This window comes from Acipenser ruthenus, chromosome 4 (assembly GCF_902713425.1).
Source record: "Acipenser ruthenus chromosome 4, fAciRut3.2 maternal haplotype, whole genome shotgun sequence".
Classification (NCBI taxonomy): Eukaryota; Metazoa; Chordata; class Actinopteri; order Acipenseriformes; family Acipenseridae; genus Acipenser; species Acipenser ruthenus.
Genome location: NC_081192.1, coordinates 23285463 through 23307361, shown reverse-complemented (window position 1 = coordinate 23307361; position 21899 = coordinate 23285463). Strand labels below are relative to the sequence as shown.

The 21899-nt window shown below is 35.6% G+C and overlaps 1 protein-coding gene across 5 annotated transcripts in view; it reads left to right on the top strand.

Moving 5' to 3' along the window:
• LOC117399755 (interaptin-like) overlaps positions 1-21899 on the top strand; it is a 201892-nt gene that overhangs the window by 64877 nt on the left and 115116 nt on the right. For all 5 annotated transcript variants that reach the window (XM_059022200.1, XM_034920695.2, XM_059022202.1 and 2 more), the window contains 5 exons: positions 6471-6611; positions 17759-17917; positions 18028-18111; positions 19199-19345; positions 21658-21825. In XM_059022200.1, coding sequence (XP_058878183.1) covers positions 6471-6611; positions 17759-17917; positions 18028-18111; positions 19199-19345; positions 21658-21825 — 699 coding nt within the window. The remainder of the gene's footprint in view (positions 1-6470; positions 6612-17758; positions 17918-18027; positions 18112-19198; positions 19346-21657; positions 21826-21899) is intronic.

The following is a 21899-nucleotide window of genomic DNA, read 5'->3' as shown; positions in this document are numbered from 1 at the left end:
TATTTATTTGTTTTGATTAACTGTGATATTCTTTGCAAGAGTATTGACTGAGGTATACCCTAGGAGAAATGGAGGATATTAAATCGAAGCCTCCAATTACTGACATATTCAGCTTTACTTATTCCAGCAGTAACACGCTTGCAAAAAAACTGCCTTGATACTGTGTCTTGTAAAATTACTATGTATCTGTCAAAATCAGTAATGTTTTTTGCCAATAATCTAAATGACATTAGGTTTAAAGAATTAGATAGACAGGCAATGTAGTTTTTTTTTCCTCTAGACTGTTTGTGATGCAGCAAGGATATCTCTAAAACAGAATATAAGGACATGTATTATTATTTTGTTACATTTGGTGAACAAAAATATGTGTAGAAGTTAAGAACTGCCATTATTATTATTATTATTATTATTATTATTATTATTATTATTATTATTAGTAGTAGTAGTAGTAGTAGTCCTATTTAAGGTCCGTTTGACGGGACTACACCAGCTGTCCAAAGACAGCTGGACAAAAATTCAAATTAGCACCCTTGAGGATGCTAAAAAAGACAGACCTTAACTAATTTAACTGAAAAAAACAGTAAAAAGGACTGTAAATTATATATGCAAAACCAAAGGGGAGGTGGTACAGAGTACGCCCCCCAGAGCCCACTGGTCGACAAAAGTAGTAGTAGTGTTGTTGTAACAGTCTAAAACAAAACAAACAAAAAAAATGCTAGTAGACATGTAATTGTTTAACTTAAAAATAACTTACCCCAACCTTAATAAGAAAAAAGACCAATGTTAAATGTGTAAGATGGATATTTCAAGGTTGCAAGATTTGTCTAAGAGAGTATAGTTAATGACATTGAAAAACAGTGACTGTATTAAGAGCCTTGCTGTATTTTGTACAGATGGTGTAGAATAGCAATATGTCAATGTACAGACACAGAGTGAAACTCAGTATTTATAATTAGATTGTCATATCAATGAGAGCAGCCCCGAACTCAGAGAACAGTATCACAGGCCACACAATATTGCTTTTTTTTTTATGTGTTTTTTCGATTTCCCCCCCCCCCCACCCATGATTGTTTGTAGTTTGGAAAGGAAGATGGACCAAATCTATGGGCTTTATCACAGACTTTTCTAAAAAAAAAAAAAGAGAAATAATTTTCTGACTAAAATCTTTTGTTATGATAAAACTTTACAATTTACAGACATGGTAAAACTGGTTAACGTAACCTCTTCAGCCAAAGCCAGACCCCTCTGAATATATGTTGCTGTGGAGAAAAATTAACCCTATGATTCAATCCACTAAACCAAAGGAGCAAAATGTATTTTATTATTCCATTTTAAATATTCTTTCTTAATTTTCTGCCCAGAATTAAGTGATATATTGATCTAAATTGATACACCCCCTCCTTGGTAAGTACAAATTGACCTTCTAATGTCTTCCTGTCTTTATTATTTATATATTTTTTCCTGCTTTGCATCCACTACTAAAGAACACAAAATTGCTACAATAAACAAAATCCTAAATGTGTTTTTCAACAGAAAACTGACCTCAATAGTATCATAAAGGAAAATTAAAAATTTCTTTGGAGGGGTGTGACAGCTTCCAAAATGAAATTTCACCCCTGTGTTTTCAACAGCATTACTTTTTTTTAAATCTACTTTGCATCATATTGTCTTGGATTCTAGATCTCTTATAAGCAATATATTAGGAAAATGTTTCGGTATGTTTGTTTGTTTTTAAGTGTGTTTGAAAACAAACATTGGAGGTATTTATAGGCGTCTGATGCCATGGTAACCATATATGTATTTATCTTTAAGTCTAATGTCTTTGTGATGTCATTCACTATATAGCTAATGATGTAACGATCTACTGTTCCATCCTATTTAAACCTTCAGGCATCATGGTCTAATTATCATTATCTAATTTAAATTTTTCTGAAACCACAAACTTTAGGTCATCCATGGTGTATCTATTCCTTGTAAAGTGCTGAACTATTGGTTCATTTACTTTTGTATTTCTTATATGTGATAGGTGGTTCTGTATTATTTTATATAATGATGTACCTGTCTCTCCTATTATTTATTTATTTATTTATTAGCAGACACCCTTATCCAGGTTGTTATACAGTTGTTACAAAATACCACAGTACAAAGTACCACGTTATAGAATATCACAATACAGAATATCACATTACAGATAAGAACAGTTATAAAGTACAGTAAAATCAGTAGAAAATAAGATCAATTTCAAATAAGAGCAAAATAAAGAATACAGTAAATACATTTAAGAGCAAATTCGACTAAGAGCAGTTAAACTTATTGTAAAAATATTTGCTTATACAAGTAAAGTCCATTAAGAGCATGTAGTAAGTACGACAGATGGATAAGAATGATTTCAAATACGAGCAATTACAAAAAATGTGAATACGGATACCTATAAGAGTAAAATCAAGTACAAGATACAGGAAATAGTTATAATTAAGAGCAGTAGTAGAATATGGCAAGGTATGGAGTAGTTCAGTGCAAGTACAAGCTGACGCAAGTACTGGTACAATTGGGTGCCATATAGTCCAGTATAGTCGAGAGTTGTGAGGTTTCAGATGCTGTCTGAACAGGTGTGTCTTGAGGGAGGTGCCGGAAGGTGGTCAGGGACTACATTTTTTATTTTATTACATTTTATGCAAAATATACCATATAACAATATATACAATATTTTCTTTATTTGCGATTGCACTTTTATCTTTGCCAATATATTTGCACACTTTACAAGTGCTTTTACAGGTTTCAGTGTCCCTTAATGTATCTATGATCCCTTTATGTTTACTGTGAATTAAAATGTCAGCAAAATTTGCATCCCTTCTAAAAGCTATGGTCACTGCTTTCGGAAAGATTTTTTTCATTTTTTCTGAATTATGAAGTATACATAAGTGCTTCCAAACAAATTTAATTACATTTTAACTTTTATAATCTGGCTGGAGCCTAATTAACCAACAATCAACAATTACCTAATTAAGGCTTCAGCCACATTCTCACATGTATTTCTGGCAGGGAGAAATTTAACCCCCTCCCTTCCGGTCCAAAACAACCAATCACACAATTATAATAATAACAGAAACAAATATATATAGTCTAACTTCATTATAACGAACTCTCCGGGGACCTGGAGAAATGTTTGTTATATTAGGTTGTTCACTATAATAGGGTTTAGCAATTTGCTATATCAGAATGATGAAGAAACACCCAAATTGAATTGAACATCTTTATACAGTAGTTCTTTCATATTGATCAATATTTAAACTGTATACAGTGCTCGCTATAACACAGGTCTCGGGGGACCTACAATATGAGCGTTATGACTAAAGAGCGTTATAAACCGCGGGACACAACACACATCTGACTAAAATGCAAAATAAAATAACTCCATCTCTATAATTCACATATAGTGAAGCAAAAATGTAACTTTCCGTGAATTAACCATGTAATCAATGCTATATTTTTTACAAAAAAGGTAACATTCCCACTCGTGGATCATTTTAATTAGCAGTTTTTAAACTATAAGTAGCCTGGCTAAATGGCGATCATGAGTTCAGTTCGAAGCGACAGACAAGCAAACCAAGTGCGAGGAGGAGAGCGGGTCGGGAGAGGGGAAGAGGGAATGGGCTCACCCCAGGTTCAGCTGCCAGAGTGGGGCTGAAGTGAAGCTGAAGCATCTCGTCTCCCGGAGAAAGCCGCAGCTCCTCTCGCAGCAAAAAAGTAAATACATTAGGAAAGAGAACCATGTAATAAGCCTAATATTTATCTAGTTATAAAACGAATGCTGAATAAGATGTCTGTGTTATAAAGTGCCAGCGCAGCTTTTCTTTAGTTCAGATACTGTATTAAAAGCGAGACAGAAACGGAAGTTAGACTGAGAAGTTGTTTACAGTTTGAACACCGGTACTATATTTATTGTAGAAATATTGCATGAATCACTGGTACAGGGAATTGGGGAACATATTGTAGGAGCATTATATCCGAGGCGCGTTATAACCGAGAGCCTTATAGCAAGGGAGCACTGTATTTAAAAGAAAATAGTAAAGAAATTAAAAAATAAAAAGTGCACTTAGATGCTGAATACAGTAATTACGTGCCCTTTCTCTTGAAAAAAAAAAACATATCCAGCGTAGATTGCTTCATATTTTTCATGCTTTTCTCAATGTACGCTGTTTCAATCACCTCCTCACGCCTATTGCCATGGTTGCAGTTTGTGTGAAGATGGCAACGGTTGCATACGTCACACATGATTCGCACTACAATAGGTCTGTGAATCAGCCTTATCTTCAAATTAGCCTACCAAGGTCTTTGTTTTCACTGAGAGAATAACACATTCACACTGGAGAAAGTGTTATTAGTGTTATCAGTCACTACCAAGATCGTTTTATCAGGGTGGATTTTGTAAAAGTGATCGTTCTAATAGGGCTGATTTCCATTCCATTGAAAAAAACGGTTCCTACTGCTTGGATTGTTGTAAGAAGGGTTCATTATAGTGAAGTTAGACTGTATATACATAAATGGAAATAAATCATAACAACAACAACAATAAAATAATATATACATTAATAAATGGGCAGGCACCCCGTCACAGTCATCCACATATCTTAAGTATTCTAATAGTTTCTTGTCTAGTTTACTCAGTAACATTTCCTCCCATTTGCCGATATACATGCTTGCAAAATGCATACCTAATTTTGAGCCTATTGCTGTACCATCATTCTGTTTGTAACTGTTTCTAAATGTAAAATAACTATTTTCTAATCTTGATTCTATTTAATATTTCTTTCGTATGTATCATGTTCTTATCTACTCTGTTTTCTAATACCTCTTTACATGCTTCTAAAGTTTCATGCCAGGGAACACTGAGATACAGGACAGAACACAGGGATTTTACTTCCATGCAAAATACAATGGTATTCTCTGGAAGTTTAACCTTTATCCTTTTCAGAAAATGTGTTGTATCTTTAACATAGCTAGGTAAGCTTTCAACATGGGGCTGTTGCTGCCTTTCAGCTATTTCCACAATAATATATGTTGGGTTATTAATTGTTTTTCTTTGTGTATTTTTGGGTTACCTCAAACCAAACCTGTTCTTGGATTTTGCGGAAGAATGTAATTTTGTAATTATTTCGATACAAACCCATTTTTATATACTGTATCTGCCAAAATTCTCACTTTTTTATTCTGCTGTTATTATTATTAGTTTTTACTTCTTCATATGTATGTATATTTTGCAATTCAGTCCATACTGCTTTTATATAATCATCTTTGATCATTACTACAAGCCCAGAACCTTTATATGCTGATCTTATAATGATGCTATCATCCTCTATTAATTCCTTTAATGCTGCTTCTTCATTCCTTGTTAAATTTAGTTTACCTTTACTTCTTAGGTCTGTTACTATTTAATTTCTAAATACTTCAATATACATATCTAACCATTTGTTTCTTCCCTCTGGAGAAGTCCAATGGTGCTTTTTTTAAAATTTGTATTCCATGTTCACACACATAGTCTGATTCTGTGTGTGTTTTTCATCATACAAAATTCAAACTAATGTTGAAATTAATATTGAAAACAAAACAAAAAAATATATACGATATGCAGGAAATGTATTGTAAGAAGCTATTTTGTATGTTGTGTTCTGTGTTGTGCTGTAAATTGGCAGATATACTGTAGTCAGGTATATTATTTTAACTAGGTTGTGCTTGTAATGTTTTAATAAAAGGTTTGTAAGCATAACAAATTACTGTCAGCAACTCTGCTTCCACAGATGTGGTAGATCATGGCTAGATGTCTGTAAATCATAGGCAGAAACCACACCTACATAGACTCCCTTTACTAACATTGTCATACAAAGCATTGCATAAAATATGGCACATCACTGCATTAAATATATGGTAATGAAATGGGGCTTAATAGCTTGTAACAGTTATGAGACTCAACATGAGACTGAGGGCAGAAAATATTCATGATTCTTTTGTTTTAGGGGGTGGATATGGAAAACAAAATGTACATCTTTTATATGCACTGCGGATTCACAGATCTACAACAAAGTAGAAAACATTAATGTTTAGGAGCCATCTATTGACAGAAAAAGGGCATTTCCTTAGCATTTTATAGTTTTAAAAGATGTTTCATTTCACCAATTACATCTCTACTTGTATGTATGTATGTATGTTTGTATGTATGTATGTATGTATTTATTTTGTTGGCATTCAAGCTCAATTGTAACATGTGGTTAAATTACAGAGCCTGTGTATCCCCTTTGCTCTAGGTTAGACAGAACAGACAGCATTGTAAGGATTAGGCAGGCTGTTAAATTCTCTCACACATACACACATTGAAATGAGAGACTTCCTTAGTCAATATTAAATATTGTAAAACATATATAAGTTTGAAAAAAAAAAATACATATAGAAACCGATACTTTACTGTCTTCCAGGTACAAACCAAAGTGGCCATGGTGACAAAGAGTCTAACAGAAGAATGTACAAGGAAAATCCAGGAGCAACAGCTGAAACTAAGGCAGATAAATGAGGATCTGACTGGTTGTAAAGAGAGGTACACTTCTGCAAAAGAAGAGGTAAATAATGGCTTGAATGTAAGAATTGAAACATTGTTAATGATCTAAATACAGCAGCTGTACTGGTATGGCCAAATGAAACCTGCTGAATAATGTTATGTTAACATATTGAATTACAAAACGCTTTGTCGTTTTCCATATGCTTAACATAAAACTGACACAAATTGAAGAATGTTATTTTTCGAAATCTAACATTAAATATTCTACTACAATTATGGCTTCCAGTAGACTTTTGTAGTTTCTTTGATTACATGATGTTGAATAAAATATCTAAATTATGTTAATCTATTTTATTATGTCTCAATCCTTAAATTATAAGTGATGCAAAACTTTTGGCTATAGCTGTATATAAATCTGATATCTGTTTGTATTTGTTCATTTAATTTGCAGTTCATTTATAAAAAAAATAAAAATAAAAATACTACTTTACAATCTTAAAAAAAATATAATGCAGATATTTATAAAACAAACCCAGGTCCCTTATAAATCATACAGTAGTTCAGTCACTGATAAAAAGTGGCTTTCTGCCTCACTCTGGTGTTTGATTTGATGTATTCTCATGAATGCTTTGAGATTACAAGTGGCAGTAACTGATGTTGGTTTTAAAGAAAAGGTGTTTGTTGTGAGCGAAAGGCTTTGTTTTTCAAATCAATTTGATCAACATTCCAGTTATGGAGCTGCAGTAGTTAACTAGCAAACCTGATGGAAATATACATCTTAGAATGTATCTTTTTATTTCTTGTTCTACTATAAACTGCCAAATGTAGGTCTATTTAACTCCAAACCAAAGTACATTGTTCCAAAATTGTGGTAGTGTGGTTTTTTGTTACACATACTCAGACTTCCCTGTACAGTACAGACATTTTTAATATTGTTAAACAACACCTGGCTAGAATTATACTACTATAACTTACTTTTAATATGGTTGGCAGGTTGCAGGAAACCATTCCTCAGTGATTTACAGTCCTGCATATAATTCCAGTCATTTCTTACATTCGAGAGGTCCTCAAGCACCTGCCAGCCAAACACCTAATATTAGCCGTCTGTCAGAAATGCTGTCAAACCTGTCATGAAATTGACTTACAACAGAGGGCTGGTCAGATATTTAAAAAAAAACAACAACAAAAAAAAACATTTTATTGGACATATGTCATTCAAAAAGATAATTTTAGTTTTCTTTTTTAATATAGGTTATAAAACATCTTAGTATGTATGTCACATTTATTTATATATTGTGAAACAAAAACCTTACATACTTTTTCCTTTAAGTCATGGATTTATTTGTATGTATTTCTGAAGATACCCTTAGGTAGACCTTTCATAAATAATAATGCATCAATGGGGGAAAAAAAAAAACAGTGGCTAACTATACATATCATACCCATGGTGACTGTTTATCTGATTTGTATTGAAATCTATTGGGTGGTTTACAGTCTGCAGAATATTGTACATATTAGGATAAACTGCAGAGGTGAATGTACAATGCATCCCACCTGGTGAAAGGGACTAGTCAGTGGAGCCAGACTTAGAGGGTATGTAAGGGGTGCAACTGCATAATTATAGCTTTGGTTAATTCAGTTAATCAGTGTAATGAATTAATTTCTCTTGCCAAGAAGAGATTTAGTAAAGAATGCATTAGGCTAATTACTTAATTAATTTTCTGTTACATCCACCTTCCAGCTGTGTCTCCATTCTCTTGGTTTGGAAGCTGTTGAGCTAGCTTTGTTACAATCTGATAATCATTTGTTGGCTGTCACAACAGGTTCCGGTTTCCATATGCTAATGTTTGCACTGGTACATCTGTGTTAAAGGAACACATAACCTATGTGGCACTGTTCATAGTTAGAAAACTGAATAGATGGTAGGTTCCCTGTTGGGTGATAATATTCATTTTGCTTTCATACAAAGATAGTCAAATTAGCTGTTTATAATTCCTGTAATACATACTGTAAATTTCAGATATAGCCGCACACCGGTGCAAAACGCGCTCCGATGCATTCTATGCACTTTTTGTCATATTTATAATGAGTTTGTTGTATTACACGCTCCTATGGATAACACACATTGTTTTTGCCGACCCGGTAGCAGTTCTTAACACCACATTCCTCTGCATACTTCACATAGCAACAAACAGTATACTACTAACTCTGCCTTTGCACAGTAAAAAGCAGATCAAGTTGAAATTCTGAAACACACTATGGGGTCCTTAGATTTTTTTTTATTTTGTTCAACGGAATATGTCTGCTTTAAAATAAACTCCCCTTTGAAATAAATAGTAGATCTAGATCTCTGTTTAATGCGACGGCTCCCACCCTTTGCCATCTCTGTCCCTGCACAGCTTCAGTAACATTTAAAGTGACTTCTGGTTGAACGTATAATTTTTATACAAATCTGGATAAATTAAAATTTATACTGGCCATTTTGTTATTGCATTTGAAACCGAATAAAATATCATCAATGTATTTGGAAAGGGCTAATAAACGACTGTGGTACCAGTAGTATTTGATATGTTGCCAAATTAAAAACACAAGTGTGTTGAATTTAACAATCTCTAATGTAACATTAAAAAAAAAAAAAAACATTATTTAAATAACTGTAATAAACTTTATTCTTAAATAGTCACAGCAATCAGTCCCGTCTAACAGCTGTGTATATTCATACAGATATAATGAAACTTTAAAGAAATTAAATAAACATTGACTTGTGTGAAAGAGTTGACGTATTAAAAAAAAAAAACACTAAATGTTACAAATAACACTATATAGCTACCAACATTTGCAAACCTTAATACTGCATCAAGCATTTTTTTTTTATTTAATATTTTTGCTATTTTTTGTACAGTAATCAAAACGGGAATACAAGTTCCTATCTTTCATCTACAGTACCTTGTGGTCATTATTACACTATAAAAGTCAGGGCAACAATAAGAAAAACTCATAGAAGTCCAGTTTAAATGTCAAAATTAAAATATACTTGAATGTGTATTGAAATGTTAGTACTGTGGTACTTTGTAACTGAGAATCAATGGCTCTTTTACAAATGTGGCAAATATGTCATATCTGTCTGTCTGCTGTGGCTTTGATATTATTCCAGCAATATAAGAAAGACAATTACGTGGCTGTAAAACAGAATGAATTAAGCAAGATAAGTGATCAGGTTTGCTGATATTCTCGACTTAAGCAAAATGTAAGCATTTTCTAATGCCATTGGCTGTTGCACTAAAACACCAACTGTCTGTCATGCTTGACTTAAATAATCCCCCTTTTATCCTTATACACAAGGAAAGCTAATGGATCACTATTTGGAAAATGATCAGTTGTGTGTTCGTAAACTGAGGCATATAGGAAATATTGAAATCATGTTTTCCCATAATATACCTTCTTTCTATATCGGCAAAATCATCTAATTTCCTAATTCAGTTCCGCAGTTAGAAGTCAGGTGTTATCTGTATTTTTCTATCAAAATATTGGAAACTATTTCAATGTTAAATATATGTTTACTTCAGTTACCGTACTCCTATGAGTTTAAGACACAGCCCAAATTTCCCACCCTTAATTTGAGAAAAAAATAAAATATTAAATAAAGATGCATTTACAAAGATTTACGTTTTCTTACATTACATATAAGAAAACGACGTGTGGATGCAGTTTCCTTTCACGTAGGGAATATTAACCATTCCAAGTGGGTGTTTCCTCTTTAAGATGTTGAATTAATATATTGAATGGCTGAAGTAAAATTGTTTATTTCTAGCTTTTCTTGTGTTTTCAGCAGAGTTATGGTAAAGTCCCGCCGTGGCCTATTGCCCCACAGGAAGCCTGCGGCTCAAGTGCCATTCTTCTGGGATCCTTAGCAGTCCTTCAGCTGTGCAATACTGTACTCCTCTGAGTTACATTCTCTCCAACCGTGTTCGCTTCGCGTTCCGGTTGTGTGTAAATTATATTGTATATTATTTCTATATTGTTATAATATATTCAGTTTGTGTTTTTTTTCTCTCTCTCTCTCTTTCTTACAGAGTAAAGATTGAAATGAAACCAAGCAGCTACTGTGGGCATGCCTACTTTAGCAGCTTAATGCTGTATTAGTGTCACTATCGGCACACTCTTCCAAAGGCTTGTTTTACAAGCAGGCTGCTTCCAGTCTCGTGTCTGTACTGACTGGAAGGTTAGACAGTGGTCATCTTACAAAGGGGACTCTCCTGTTAATACACTACTCATGGTAACTGTGACTCTGTCGCCCCCGCTTCCAGTGCCAATACTGGGACCGAGGTTACCGTTCAGTACCAAGTGCACTGTGTCCGTACCAGGTGCACTGTGTAGGTACCGAGTGCACTGTCGGTACCGCGTATCGGTACGGAGTGTACTGAGTCAGTACCGAGTGTAGGTATGGAGTGTACTGAGTTGGTACCAAGGGTGGGTACATTGTGTACTGAGTCGGTACCAAGTGCACCTTGTGTCTGTACCAAGTGCAGAACTACTGTCCTCTGACACTAGTACTGTGTACACTGCACCATTACCATGCCTGGTTTCCATGCGTGTGTTTTCTGCAAGGCCAAGCTGTCTGCAAAAGATGGGCACTATAAGTGCACTGTCTGTCTGGGCCTTGAGCATGCTCAAAGAGCCCTGGCAGATTTCCACTGTGTGGTTTCTGTGCCCCCTTCTGAAAGCGTGTACTTGAGAGTCGAGTGGCCCGTCATTCAAGAGAAAGCTCACCTACGCCTGCTTAGCGCTCAGCATCGCCACACACAGTTAGTGAGGCTGGACCCTCCTCCCTTGGCGTTGTGTCAAGAGAGGGTAGGAGTCACGTTCAAGGGAGTCCAGTCGAGAAGACATGCTCCTCGTCTTCCTCCTCAGTGTCTTCCTACAGTCCCCTTTCTCCTTCCCTTCCTTCCAAGTGGAGAAACATCAGCAATTACTGTTGAAATCAACTACTGCCACGTGTCCCCTGGACCCCTGACCAACTAATCTTGTCCGTATGCCTCTGATCTTGCTCCTTCCATTATGCACACTCTCAACCTATCCCTGTCCCTGGCTCGGTTCCTGTAGCCCTGTCGACCCGGATGACTTATCTAATTTCCTCCCCATCTCCATCTCCCTTTTCTCTCAGAAACTCTCGAAAGGGCTGTAGCCAGTCAGGTGATGAAACATCTCACGGATAACAATCTGCTTGAATCTCTACAGTCTGGTTTCCGGCTGCATCACAGTACTAAAACTGCTCTGCTCTGGATTGTAAATGATCTTCTGCTCAATGCTGATGCTGGTGCTCCCTCTGTGCATGTCCTCGTTTGACCTAACATCTGCTTTTTGGAACTGTCTGCTGCTGCCTTCCCCCACAGTACGAAGCCTTGGTGTACTTCTTGACAGCAACCTCTCCTTTGATGCTAACATCTCCTCCGTGGTCAAATCTTCCTTCTATCATCTTCGAAAACATCTCCAAAGTCTGTTCCTACCTTTCCTTCCCGGATGCGGAGATACTTTGTCATGCATTTGTCTTTTCTCGACTCGACTACTGCAACTCTCTATATGGTGGTCTCCCGGCACGCACCATAAACCGACTGCAGCTAGTTCAGAATGTCGCTGCCAGGATCCTTACCAGATGTAAAAAACATGATCACATCATCCCTCGTCTTGACCAGCTGCACTGGCTGCCTGTAAAGTTCAGGATTATTTTCAAAACTCTCCTGCTCACCTACAATATCCTTCATCACACAGGTCCCACGTACCTCCTCGACCTGCTGACCCGCTATGTCCCTGCCCGCAAGCTATATATATTGTAAAGGATTGCACCCACTCGGGTTCGTTGCCCCTTTAAAAATAGACCCAACACGACAAAAATTGATTTTTTAAAGCGCTGGTGCGCTATGTTTAATAAACAAAAAAAATAAACAAAATACAAAACAAACGCCTAGCTCTGTACGAGCATTAACTAACACACAGGAACACCCTGACTAACACGGGACAGCTACGCTGTTTCCCCGTCCTTACAAAACACACTGGTTCTCTACAGCACTTACTTTTTCACTCCCGACTGCCAGGAAGCAGAGCACCCCTTTCTGCCTCCTTCTCCTCAGCAGCCCCGAGCAGACTGCTTGCTCTCCTTTTAAACTCCCCAAATCACGCTCAGGTGCGGACAATCATTAATAAAACAATTAACAACCAGTGCATTCTCACATGTTTCCTCGCTCTCGCAGGGAGGTTTTAACCCCCTCCCTGCTGTCTCACCCAACCCGCTATCTTACGATATATATATACTGTATATATAAAAGTTATATACTGGTATGGCAAATGTAGGCCATTTGTGCTCAAATAGTCTGGTTTTAGTATAGCCTACTATTATACTATACTATTTTGGCACTGGTGTATTTGCAGTATACTACTATTTTTTTTTTTCATGGATGTTTCTTTATAAGGTACGCACTACGCAGCTTACGTATGCCTGGTGGCAGGCTTATGGAACCAATCACAAATAGGCATACTGATTCGTAAGTTTGATAAACAATCAGTTTTGAATCTTTAAACGTCAGTTCCAATCTCCTGACTAGACTTAGTTATTTAAAATGAATCGTTTTCATCAAAGCCCTATTGAAGCTTCAAAAAAGCCGAAGTTGAGCGAAACGGAAGAACTTTCTCAGGCTATTGATCGCACAGAAGTCGATCACGGAGTAGGTCACGGATCTCTCGCAGAGAAACCAAAGCATGTACACTGGCAGAAGTTTTGTTCTGAATACTCACACTTATGGCCTGTATTAAAAACATCAAAGAAAGGGATGACTTTTGCTTTCTGCGATGTGTGCAATAATGACATTTCTGTCACACACGGAGGAAAGGATGACTGCAGAAGACACGTCGCCTCAAAAAAGCACAACAAATTTTTGAAATTGAAACAAAATTCTAACAACATTAAGAGCTTTTTTCAAAATCAAGAGCATTATCTGGACACGCAAACAACATCTCCATCACTACAACTTTAAAACAGATGTTTCACGATTCAACCATAATAAACAAATGTCAGTGTGGCCGTTCTAAATCTACAGCACTGATCAAGGAACTTTTGCTCATGGCCCAAGAAAGTCTCCATAACAGAATGCACAAGATGCCATTCACAATCAGCACAGATGGTAGCAATGTAAAGGAGGGGTTAAGCAGTTTCCTCTGGTTGTGTGGACAGTGGATGCAAATTTGTCTGAGAAGTCAGAGGTGCTTGCTGTTCCAGTCATCGAAGGATCGGCAGCTGGTAAGTGATTAATTAATATATTGCTTCATTTTTAAGAGACCATGGAGTCAGAAGGATTATTTTATTTTTAATTGAAGTAATTGATTTTTGTTATGATAATATTTGTATTAATAATTAGGGTAACGCGTGGTATTATGCACCACTGTATGTAAAAACAATAGTTTATAACTGTTAGAGGACTGCTGTGTTATTGTGGATACATTTTACCAGTAACCAAGTGTATATTTGTTAACTTTTGACAAGTTGTTCATCTGTATTGTACCACATAACATGATTTTCATAAAATACATCAGACTTTTTTTTTTTTGGATAATTTTCATAGTGAAAAATCTTAATAAAAAAATGATTAAAGCAGTAAAAGTTGAAAGTATGGTGCCTAATACCCTGTTACTCTCGATGTTTTTCGTATTGTTTGTGGTTATTGAAACTAATTTTGTTCAAATATTTTATAGCCAGTTACATTTTGTAAAATTCTGTCCACAGGAAGAAATATACTTCAGCTAATTGCAAATGAGTTGGAAGGCCACAAGATCCCATGGAAGAACTGTTTAGCTCTTGGCTGTGACAATGCCAACATTATGGATGGGCATAATGAAGGCCTATATCGTTGCATGAAGGAACAGCACCCTGACATGTTCCTGTCTGGATGTGTCTGTCATCTTCTCTATATTGCTGCTGAAAAAGGTATTAAGCCTTGTGGCAAAGTGGTTAACAGTGTGCAGGTGCAGATCATCAATAATCGGACAAACAACGATAATCCAGGTGCAATGAAGGTTTAATTGTATAATCCAATGCCTGATGGCCAACAGCAGTAAACAAAAACAATGTTAATGAAGCAATACAGCGGCGTGTATTGCTTATTTATAATCTGCAGGTTTGCCCCGAAATAATAACAGTCCCATTTCAGTTCACCCACACGTAACACAAACACAAACACCTGTCCACAGTGCGTGCTCTAGTGCTCATGGTGAATACAGTTCTTTAGTGACAACAAAAGTGCAGAGCTCCGGATCGTGTTAGCCGTACAAATAATTACACACAGTATTATTAATGACAAACAAAACACTCATGTTTCACAGCACAAATTACACATTTGAAAGATAATATTTATATATACATTACAATATATGAATAAATAATCAGTAGTTTTGTTTTTTTTAATTAAAACTGTTTACTGAAAGAGCTCAATTACGTACTGCAGAAGTTTGAAGAGAGTATTTTCCTTTACTTACTTTCTTGAGTAAGTGCTCATTTTCCTTTCTTTCTTTTTCTTTTTTTGTATCTCTGTAGATTTGTTAAACCAAGTGCTATGATCTACAAAGCTGTGACTGAGGTGCAGTAAAATCTAGTTTATAACCAGAAGGACAATAAGGAGCTCATCATTGGAGATTCAACACAATGTTTCATAGAAAGTGCTCACCAAAATGGTCTTCAGCCAGACGATGTGGAAGAGTTCTTCAAGAATGTGAAGAAGTTCTTCACAGCTGCCTGTGACTACATGCTTAAGAAGATGCCTCTTAATGATCCTGTTTGGCAGCACATAGAAGTGGCAGATGTCAGTCAGCGCCTGAACAGCAACACATCCTCTCTCATTATGGAGAGATTCCCAAGCATCATGCCTCCAGGAGACAGCTCAGAGTCTATCCTTCTAGAGTTCTGTGTATATCAGTATATGGATGTGGAATATCACATGAAGGATAGACTGGATGAGACATGGAAGTCCCTCTCTATAGCTGTAGATGAAGAAGGCAAACCACTGCTGAAAAATCTTCCTCTATTCATGCTGAACCTTATGACCATTCCTCACATTAGTGCACATTGTGAGAGAGTGTTCAGCTGTGTGCGCAAAACCAAAACTGAACAAAGAGCAAGTATGGATGACTCTACTCTCCAGGCCCTACTTGTTGTGAAGTCAAATTCCAGCCAAACTGCAAGCAGAGACTACTCAGTTGGCATGCTCAAGGGGCTTTAGAGCTGTTAGGCCAGGAGCCTCCAGAAGTGAATTTCACTTGAGAAATTAGTGTAAATAGGACAATTGAGTGTAAACAAGATGACAAATGAAGTATTATATATTATTTTGAGTAACGTAGGGTGAAAAAACATATATTGTCTCGCGCTTGCTCCTGAAAAATGTTCTGTACTCCTGAAAGTCAGTAAATTCTCCTGAATCCAATTCTGAGGAGTAGGCAGATCTGCATATGGTAACACTCAAAGTAGCCTTTGGCTTAGCCTTGTAGCATTCCAGTCATTATGCAATATTCCCCTTGTGACGGCTTTGGTACACTCATCCATAGGGTAATGGTTACATTTCGTACTTGATAGGTAACGTTATTATCAGGTTATTATCATAATCATAATCCTGGTTCCCTGAAATAGAAATGTAACCATTAACCTTCAAGGTCGCTGTGCCAATGATTGCAGCATGCTTGAAGGAAAAATTATGCTGGCATCTGCGTGCAGTCTTCTTATGCCCTTGGGGGACAGGCATAACTGTCACAGGCGCTGGCGCGCAGCTTTGGTATAATTCAGGTTCGGGGTCTTCACAAGGTAAACACCCATATGGTAGTGGTTACATTTCTATTTCAGGGAACCAGGGTTATGATAATAACCTAACATTCTCTAACCTTTTTAGGGAAAATGGCACGGTAAAGCCCCATAGTGGTGCTTGGTCATGAGTGGACTATGATATCATATGGAGTTTTTGTGAACTGGAGAAATACGTTCTTGGTAACTACTGCTTCAAGCATTAAGCTCACACGTTTTCACTCTTTTCTCAATCCACTTAAGTTAAAGTGAGAGATTTCTAAAATCAAGTATTTAAGTGAACCTTTTTTTTAATACTGGAAGAAATATTAAGTAGTGCCAAGCAGTAGAAATTCACTATTTGTGTCATTCATTTTTATTAGCCATTTCTTCTTTTCATCCACTTACTACAGGGATTTATATCCTTGGTGGCAGGGATACACTAGAGGTGAATATACATCAGACATTTTGATTTGTTGAAAACTTTACGTCTAATTGAAATTAACTTTGGTATGTCACCAAGTCTTGAGGGTGTTGAAATTTAGGTCAGACAGACCTACTTTTGCATGAATTCTGGTATCTGTTGTCTTCAGAAATGCATGCCCAAATGTGATCAGACTTTGAATTACATGAACTGCAAGAAGGTATTACTTACTGTTAGGTACATTTTAACGGTGATAACACTGGTTTGGCTGATGTATAGAAAGTTTGCTATTTGTAACCTCTTGTCTAATTATGATTAAACTGTTTATGGGGATTTGTTATGATTTGTTATGGATGTACAGTCAGATATGTGGATAATAGTTTGTGTATTAAAGCATGGTGCAGGATTTTGAAAATAATAAGGCCAATAAACAATACATTGAGAAAATTGAGAACACAATTAGAAAAGCAGCTATAGGAAGTAATGTAAAAACAGTAATATTACAATGCCCTACAATATGTATTTGATTCAATGCAGGAGGCAGTGTGGTCCAGTGGTTAAAGTCCAGGGCTTGTAACTAGAAGGTCACCAGTTCAAATCCCACCTCTGCCACTGACTGACTCACTGTGTGACACTGAGCAAGTCACTTATCCTCCTTGTGCTCCATCCTGCGGATGAGATGTTAAATCAGTGCCTTATTGTAAGTGACTCTGCATATAATGCACAGTTCACAGCCTACCTCTGTAAAGCGCTTTATGGTGGTGGTCCACTATGAAAGGCGCTATATAAAAATAAAGATATTATTATTATTATTATTATTATTATTATTATTATTATTATTATTAAAAATAATTGTTGGTAGGCATGATATATAGGCAGTGGGAATGTATCAGCGTGACCTGCAAACATAGATCCTAAATGATGCTACACTTTAGTTATTGTTATTTGTATTTATTTATTTCGATTTCAGATTTCTGCGCTCGATCAAGCTATTGTTGATAAAAACGAAGAGTTACAACAACTTCAGCTTAAATATCAAGAGTCTCTAGAAGACAATGGCCGGCTACAGACAAGGCTGGAAGCTCTAACTGTAACTGCTCAAAGTGAACAGGAAGTTCACAACAATGAGGTGAGCTTTTGTTTAGCAGGCCTGTTTTTGATAAATATGGTTTACTATTTTAGAACTTCAAAACTTTATAACTATTTTGACCCCATAAATTCTACTGTTATACCCTACAGATATGTTGTACTGAAGATATAATCCATAAACTGAGGATGCAGCAGTTTGAGTACGATGAGAAAATGACATTAGCTGAGGGAAAGGCAAGTACAATAACTTATCTTTTGAATGTTGCTGAGTAAAGCTTGCCCAAATTATCCCCAGTAATCAACACATCTTAGTGAATATATTATGTTAAAAAAAAAAAATATATATATATATATATATATATATATATATATATATATATATATATATATATATATATATATATTTTTTTCTTTTTGATTTCCTGCCACACAACACCAAGAACAGTTGTGTTGCTAGAACAAAGCACCTCTAGTAACACATTTCCTCGGATTTGATGTAAGACCAAATACTTAAATGACTGGGTTTAAGATTATTTTTTTCTTTAATACAAATCAAGGATATTTTAAATAATGAACTTGCTATCAATTCTGGGTATTTTATGCTGAAAAGAAAATCTGTCGGGACAACTCTGTTAAATGAGTGAAAATAACAAAAGCACTACGATAAACTAGGCAACTGCAAGAAAGAAATGCAATTAGGATCAGCGATGAGCAATTAACGTCATTTGTCACATCTGTTTAAAACAAAAATTAACCGATATAGAATCAGGCTCAGTCAAGATGTCAAGGTAAAACAAGTGGCATTATATTGTAATTAACAGAGTTTAATTAGGAAACGGAATTGACTGAAAATAAGTTTAAAAGGATTATGTGATCAAAAATAAAACCTGAAAACATCAAGCACCAAGTATATAGTAGTAAACTCAGTAGTAAAAAGTCTCCTATTGCATAGTAGTTTCACCCATTCCAGGTTATACTACAAGCTTGATTAGCCACAGTGTATAAGTAACAAGCTCAGGTGTATCTTATTAAACTCATATTAAAACCAGGAATGGATCAAACTGCTATGCAAAGGGGGTCTTATTTCCATTCCTGACAATATTAAACAAAGAAAACAAGACCATGAAAAATACCGGTCACAAGGAAAATACCTCTGTTCATCAAACTATTTTTACAGTTGCTTTCATAACATGGTGATTTGATAAACTATCATTTACTCTGCTTGTCTTACAAACTGTGATCAGTAATGGAGATTCTAGCTCTTTCAGAGTACATTGGTTTGGTCTTTATTGATCTTATATGTTACTTAAACTTGTTGCAGATCCATCAGCAGGAACAAATGCTTGTAGAATTGCAAAAGAAGTACCTGGTTGCAGTGGATGATGTTGAAAAAAAGAATCAGTTAATATGCTATTTAGAGAAGCAGCTTGAACAAACTCAGCTGTCTGATAAAGAAGCGGTATTGGAGGTATGTATGTTCCTGTTTGTTCCATCAATGTCTGTACTGTATTGATTAGACATATTTCCCAGTTTTTTAATATAGTAAAATATGAGCATACCCTGTTTTGCAGAGAACAGGATTTCTGCCATAACAGCATGTGCTGGACATGCCTTCAATGCTACTAATCATCAACCCTATAGGGTCTACAGTATATTGACATTTGTAAATCACATATCAGACAAGTCTCCTTTCACTTCTGAATAATTGTCTTCGGTTAAGTCATTAACCATGTACTGAACTGTAATGTTCTTCATTGTTTTGACAACACATTTGCTTAAATATACCCATCCTGTAATTTTTGACGTAGTGCCTATGTCATCAATATACCACTGGGCAATGGGGTGGGGGGGTGGGGGGGGTTATGACTGAATCTTATCTTCAGAAGTCTTTTAAGCCTATTTCCATCTCTTTGTTGAATCTGCTATCTAGGGAATTATCTCTGGTTTAAAGCACTTCTGTTTAAAATTTTCTTTGATAGTCAATGGTACTTCTGTTTTGAAATTCCAAGTACTTGCTACCTTTTAAATCTATCTAAAAAAAAAAGGGGGATGCTTCTATTTTTTTTCCATTAACCTTGAGTTATACCAACTGACTACTTGTAGATAGTGTGTGTGCTGTTTGACAGGAGGTTCAGACATATTCCTAGTTTTGCCAGCATTTTTTTTTTCATTCTCTCATTGCTCATTGATCTATCCGAGGCTACACTGAGGTCAACTTCACCAGCTACTGTGTTGGCATGTAATAACAAACACATACTGTACTCTGTCAAGGCAAATCTCAACTACTTTTTTACTATTGTAAGTATATTTTAATAAAGTGCAATCACAGTTAACAGTTGCCTATCATACAAGTAAGGTACCATGAATACTAACGCGTGTAGAATGTAGTTGCCTAGGATTTTTGTGATATATTTATTTATTTATTTATTTATTTATTTATTTATTGACACAACAACCTGAGTATATGATGCTGTGCACTATTTCAAATGATCTTACTGTTACATCCTCAGGGTTGTCCATTGCTATGATATCTAATGCTATCACATAACTGATGATTGTTGCTTGCACTATTGCTTGATAGTGAATTGAATGAGTACTGTACTGTATATGTAGGGCCTCTGATTTTCAGTGTTTTAACCTGACTTTCATACTCTCCTGTAAGAATTCAATTGATACCTGTTAAGCCATTCATGTTTCTCAATCACAGCTGAAAAATGTGTTAATAGTAAAATTGATTTAATTTACTTTTTTTTCTTTTTTTCTGTGAAACAACTAAATGGGCTTTTAAATTGGTCAGGCCTTAATTTTTTCTGTTACTGTATTTACATTGATAAAGATGAGTCGCTTCAGCTTTTAAATGAAAAAGTATGACTTACGATTTAAAACCCGATTTTTAGTTGTTTCACAGAAGAAAAAAAAAGTAAATTAAATCAATTTTACTATTAAGGCTTTTCTCAGTTGTGATTGAGATATACGAGTGGCTTAACACGTATCAATTTGATTTTTAAAGGAGGCTAGAAAAGTCAGGGTAAAACACAGAAAATCAGAAGCCCTATATATATTCAATGACAAGAAACACTTGAATGAAAATGATTTTGCAGTTTTCGACCATGGTGATATTTAGTCAGTTCATGTACATTGAAAAAAAAAAAAAACACTTTTATTTTACTTTAAAAAGCAGTGCCTCTTGTGATAGTTTAAGGTTTGGGTCAGAATTTGATGTATAGTATTCTAATTAAGCACAGTTGAGCAGCTACAAATAATTTCTGTTTTTCAGGATTACTTAAGCTTGCCTGGGTTGTTAGGACCTATAAATGTGAATAAGCTGCTACAAGGCAGCACCCCTTGAACTTCAAATCCCAGCTTGAGTAGACAGTGGTTGCCCAGAAGTTCCAGTGAAATTAAGCAAAACAAAAACATATATATTTTTTTTAATGTAGAAATTATACTGTAAAATAAATGTAATACAGTCTCATACAAAAACAGTCACTGCCATTATTAAAACAAATTTTTGTAATGTACACAAACTGTACATGACAAGAAGATTCCAAATATATTCTTTGCAGTTTCTACCAAGCAATTCTCCAGATATATGCAAAGGTGTAAGTGTGACGATAGGTAAATGTACAGACAGACATATGCTAAACAATTTTAATACCAAGTTTCATGACAACTGTATAAGTGGTTCTACCCGAGCGTGGGGTAATAAAGTTGTTATTAGTCAATTTAGTTTTACTATTAGTTTTTGGTTAAACTGTTGTTTTACATTATTTTTTGAAGGTGAATGAACGTGGAGAAACAATAAGACATTTACAACTGGATATGAACTCCTTGAAGGCAACACAAGATTCTTTGAAGAGGACAGTGGCACTTAAAGAGCATCTTAACAATGAACTATATCAACAGTGTGATAACATGAAGCAAATGCTTGAGGAAATGCAATATAAGGTATCTGTCACAGCAATATACATCAATATGTATGATCTTAGTTCTCAATTCACTCAAAATAGTAAGTTACTATG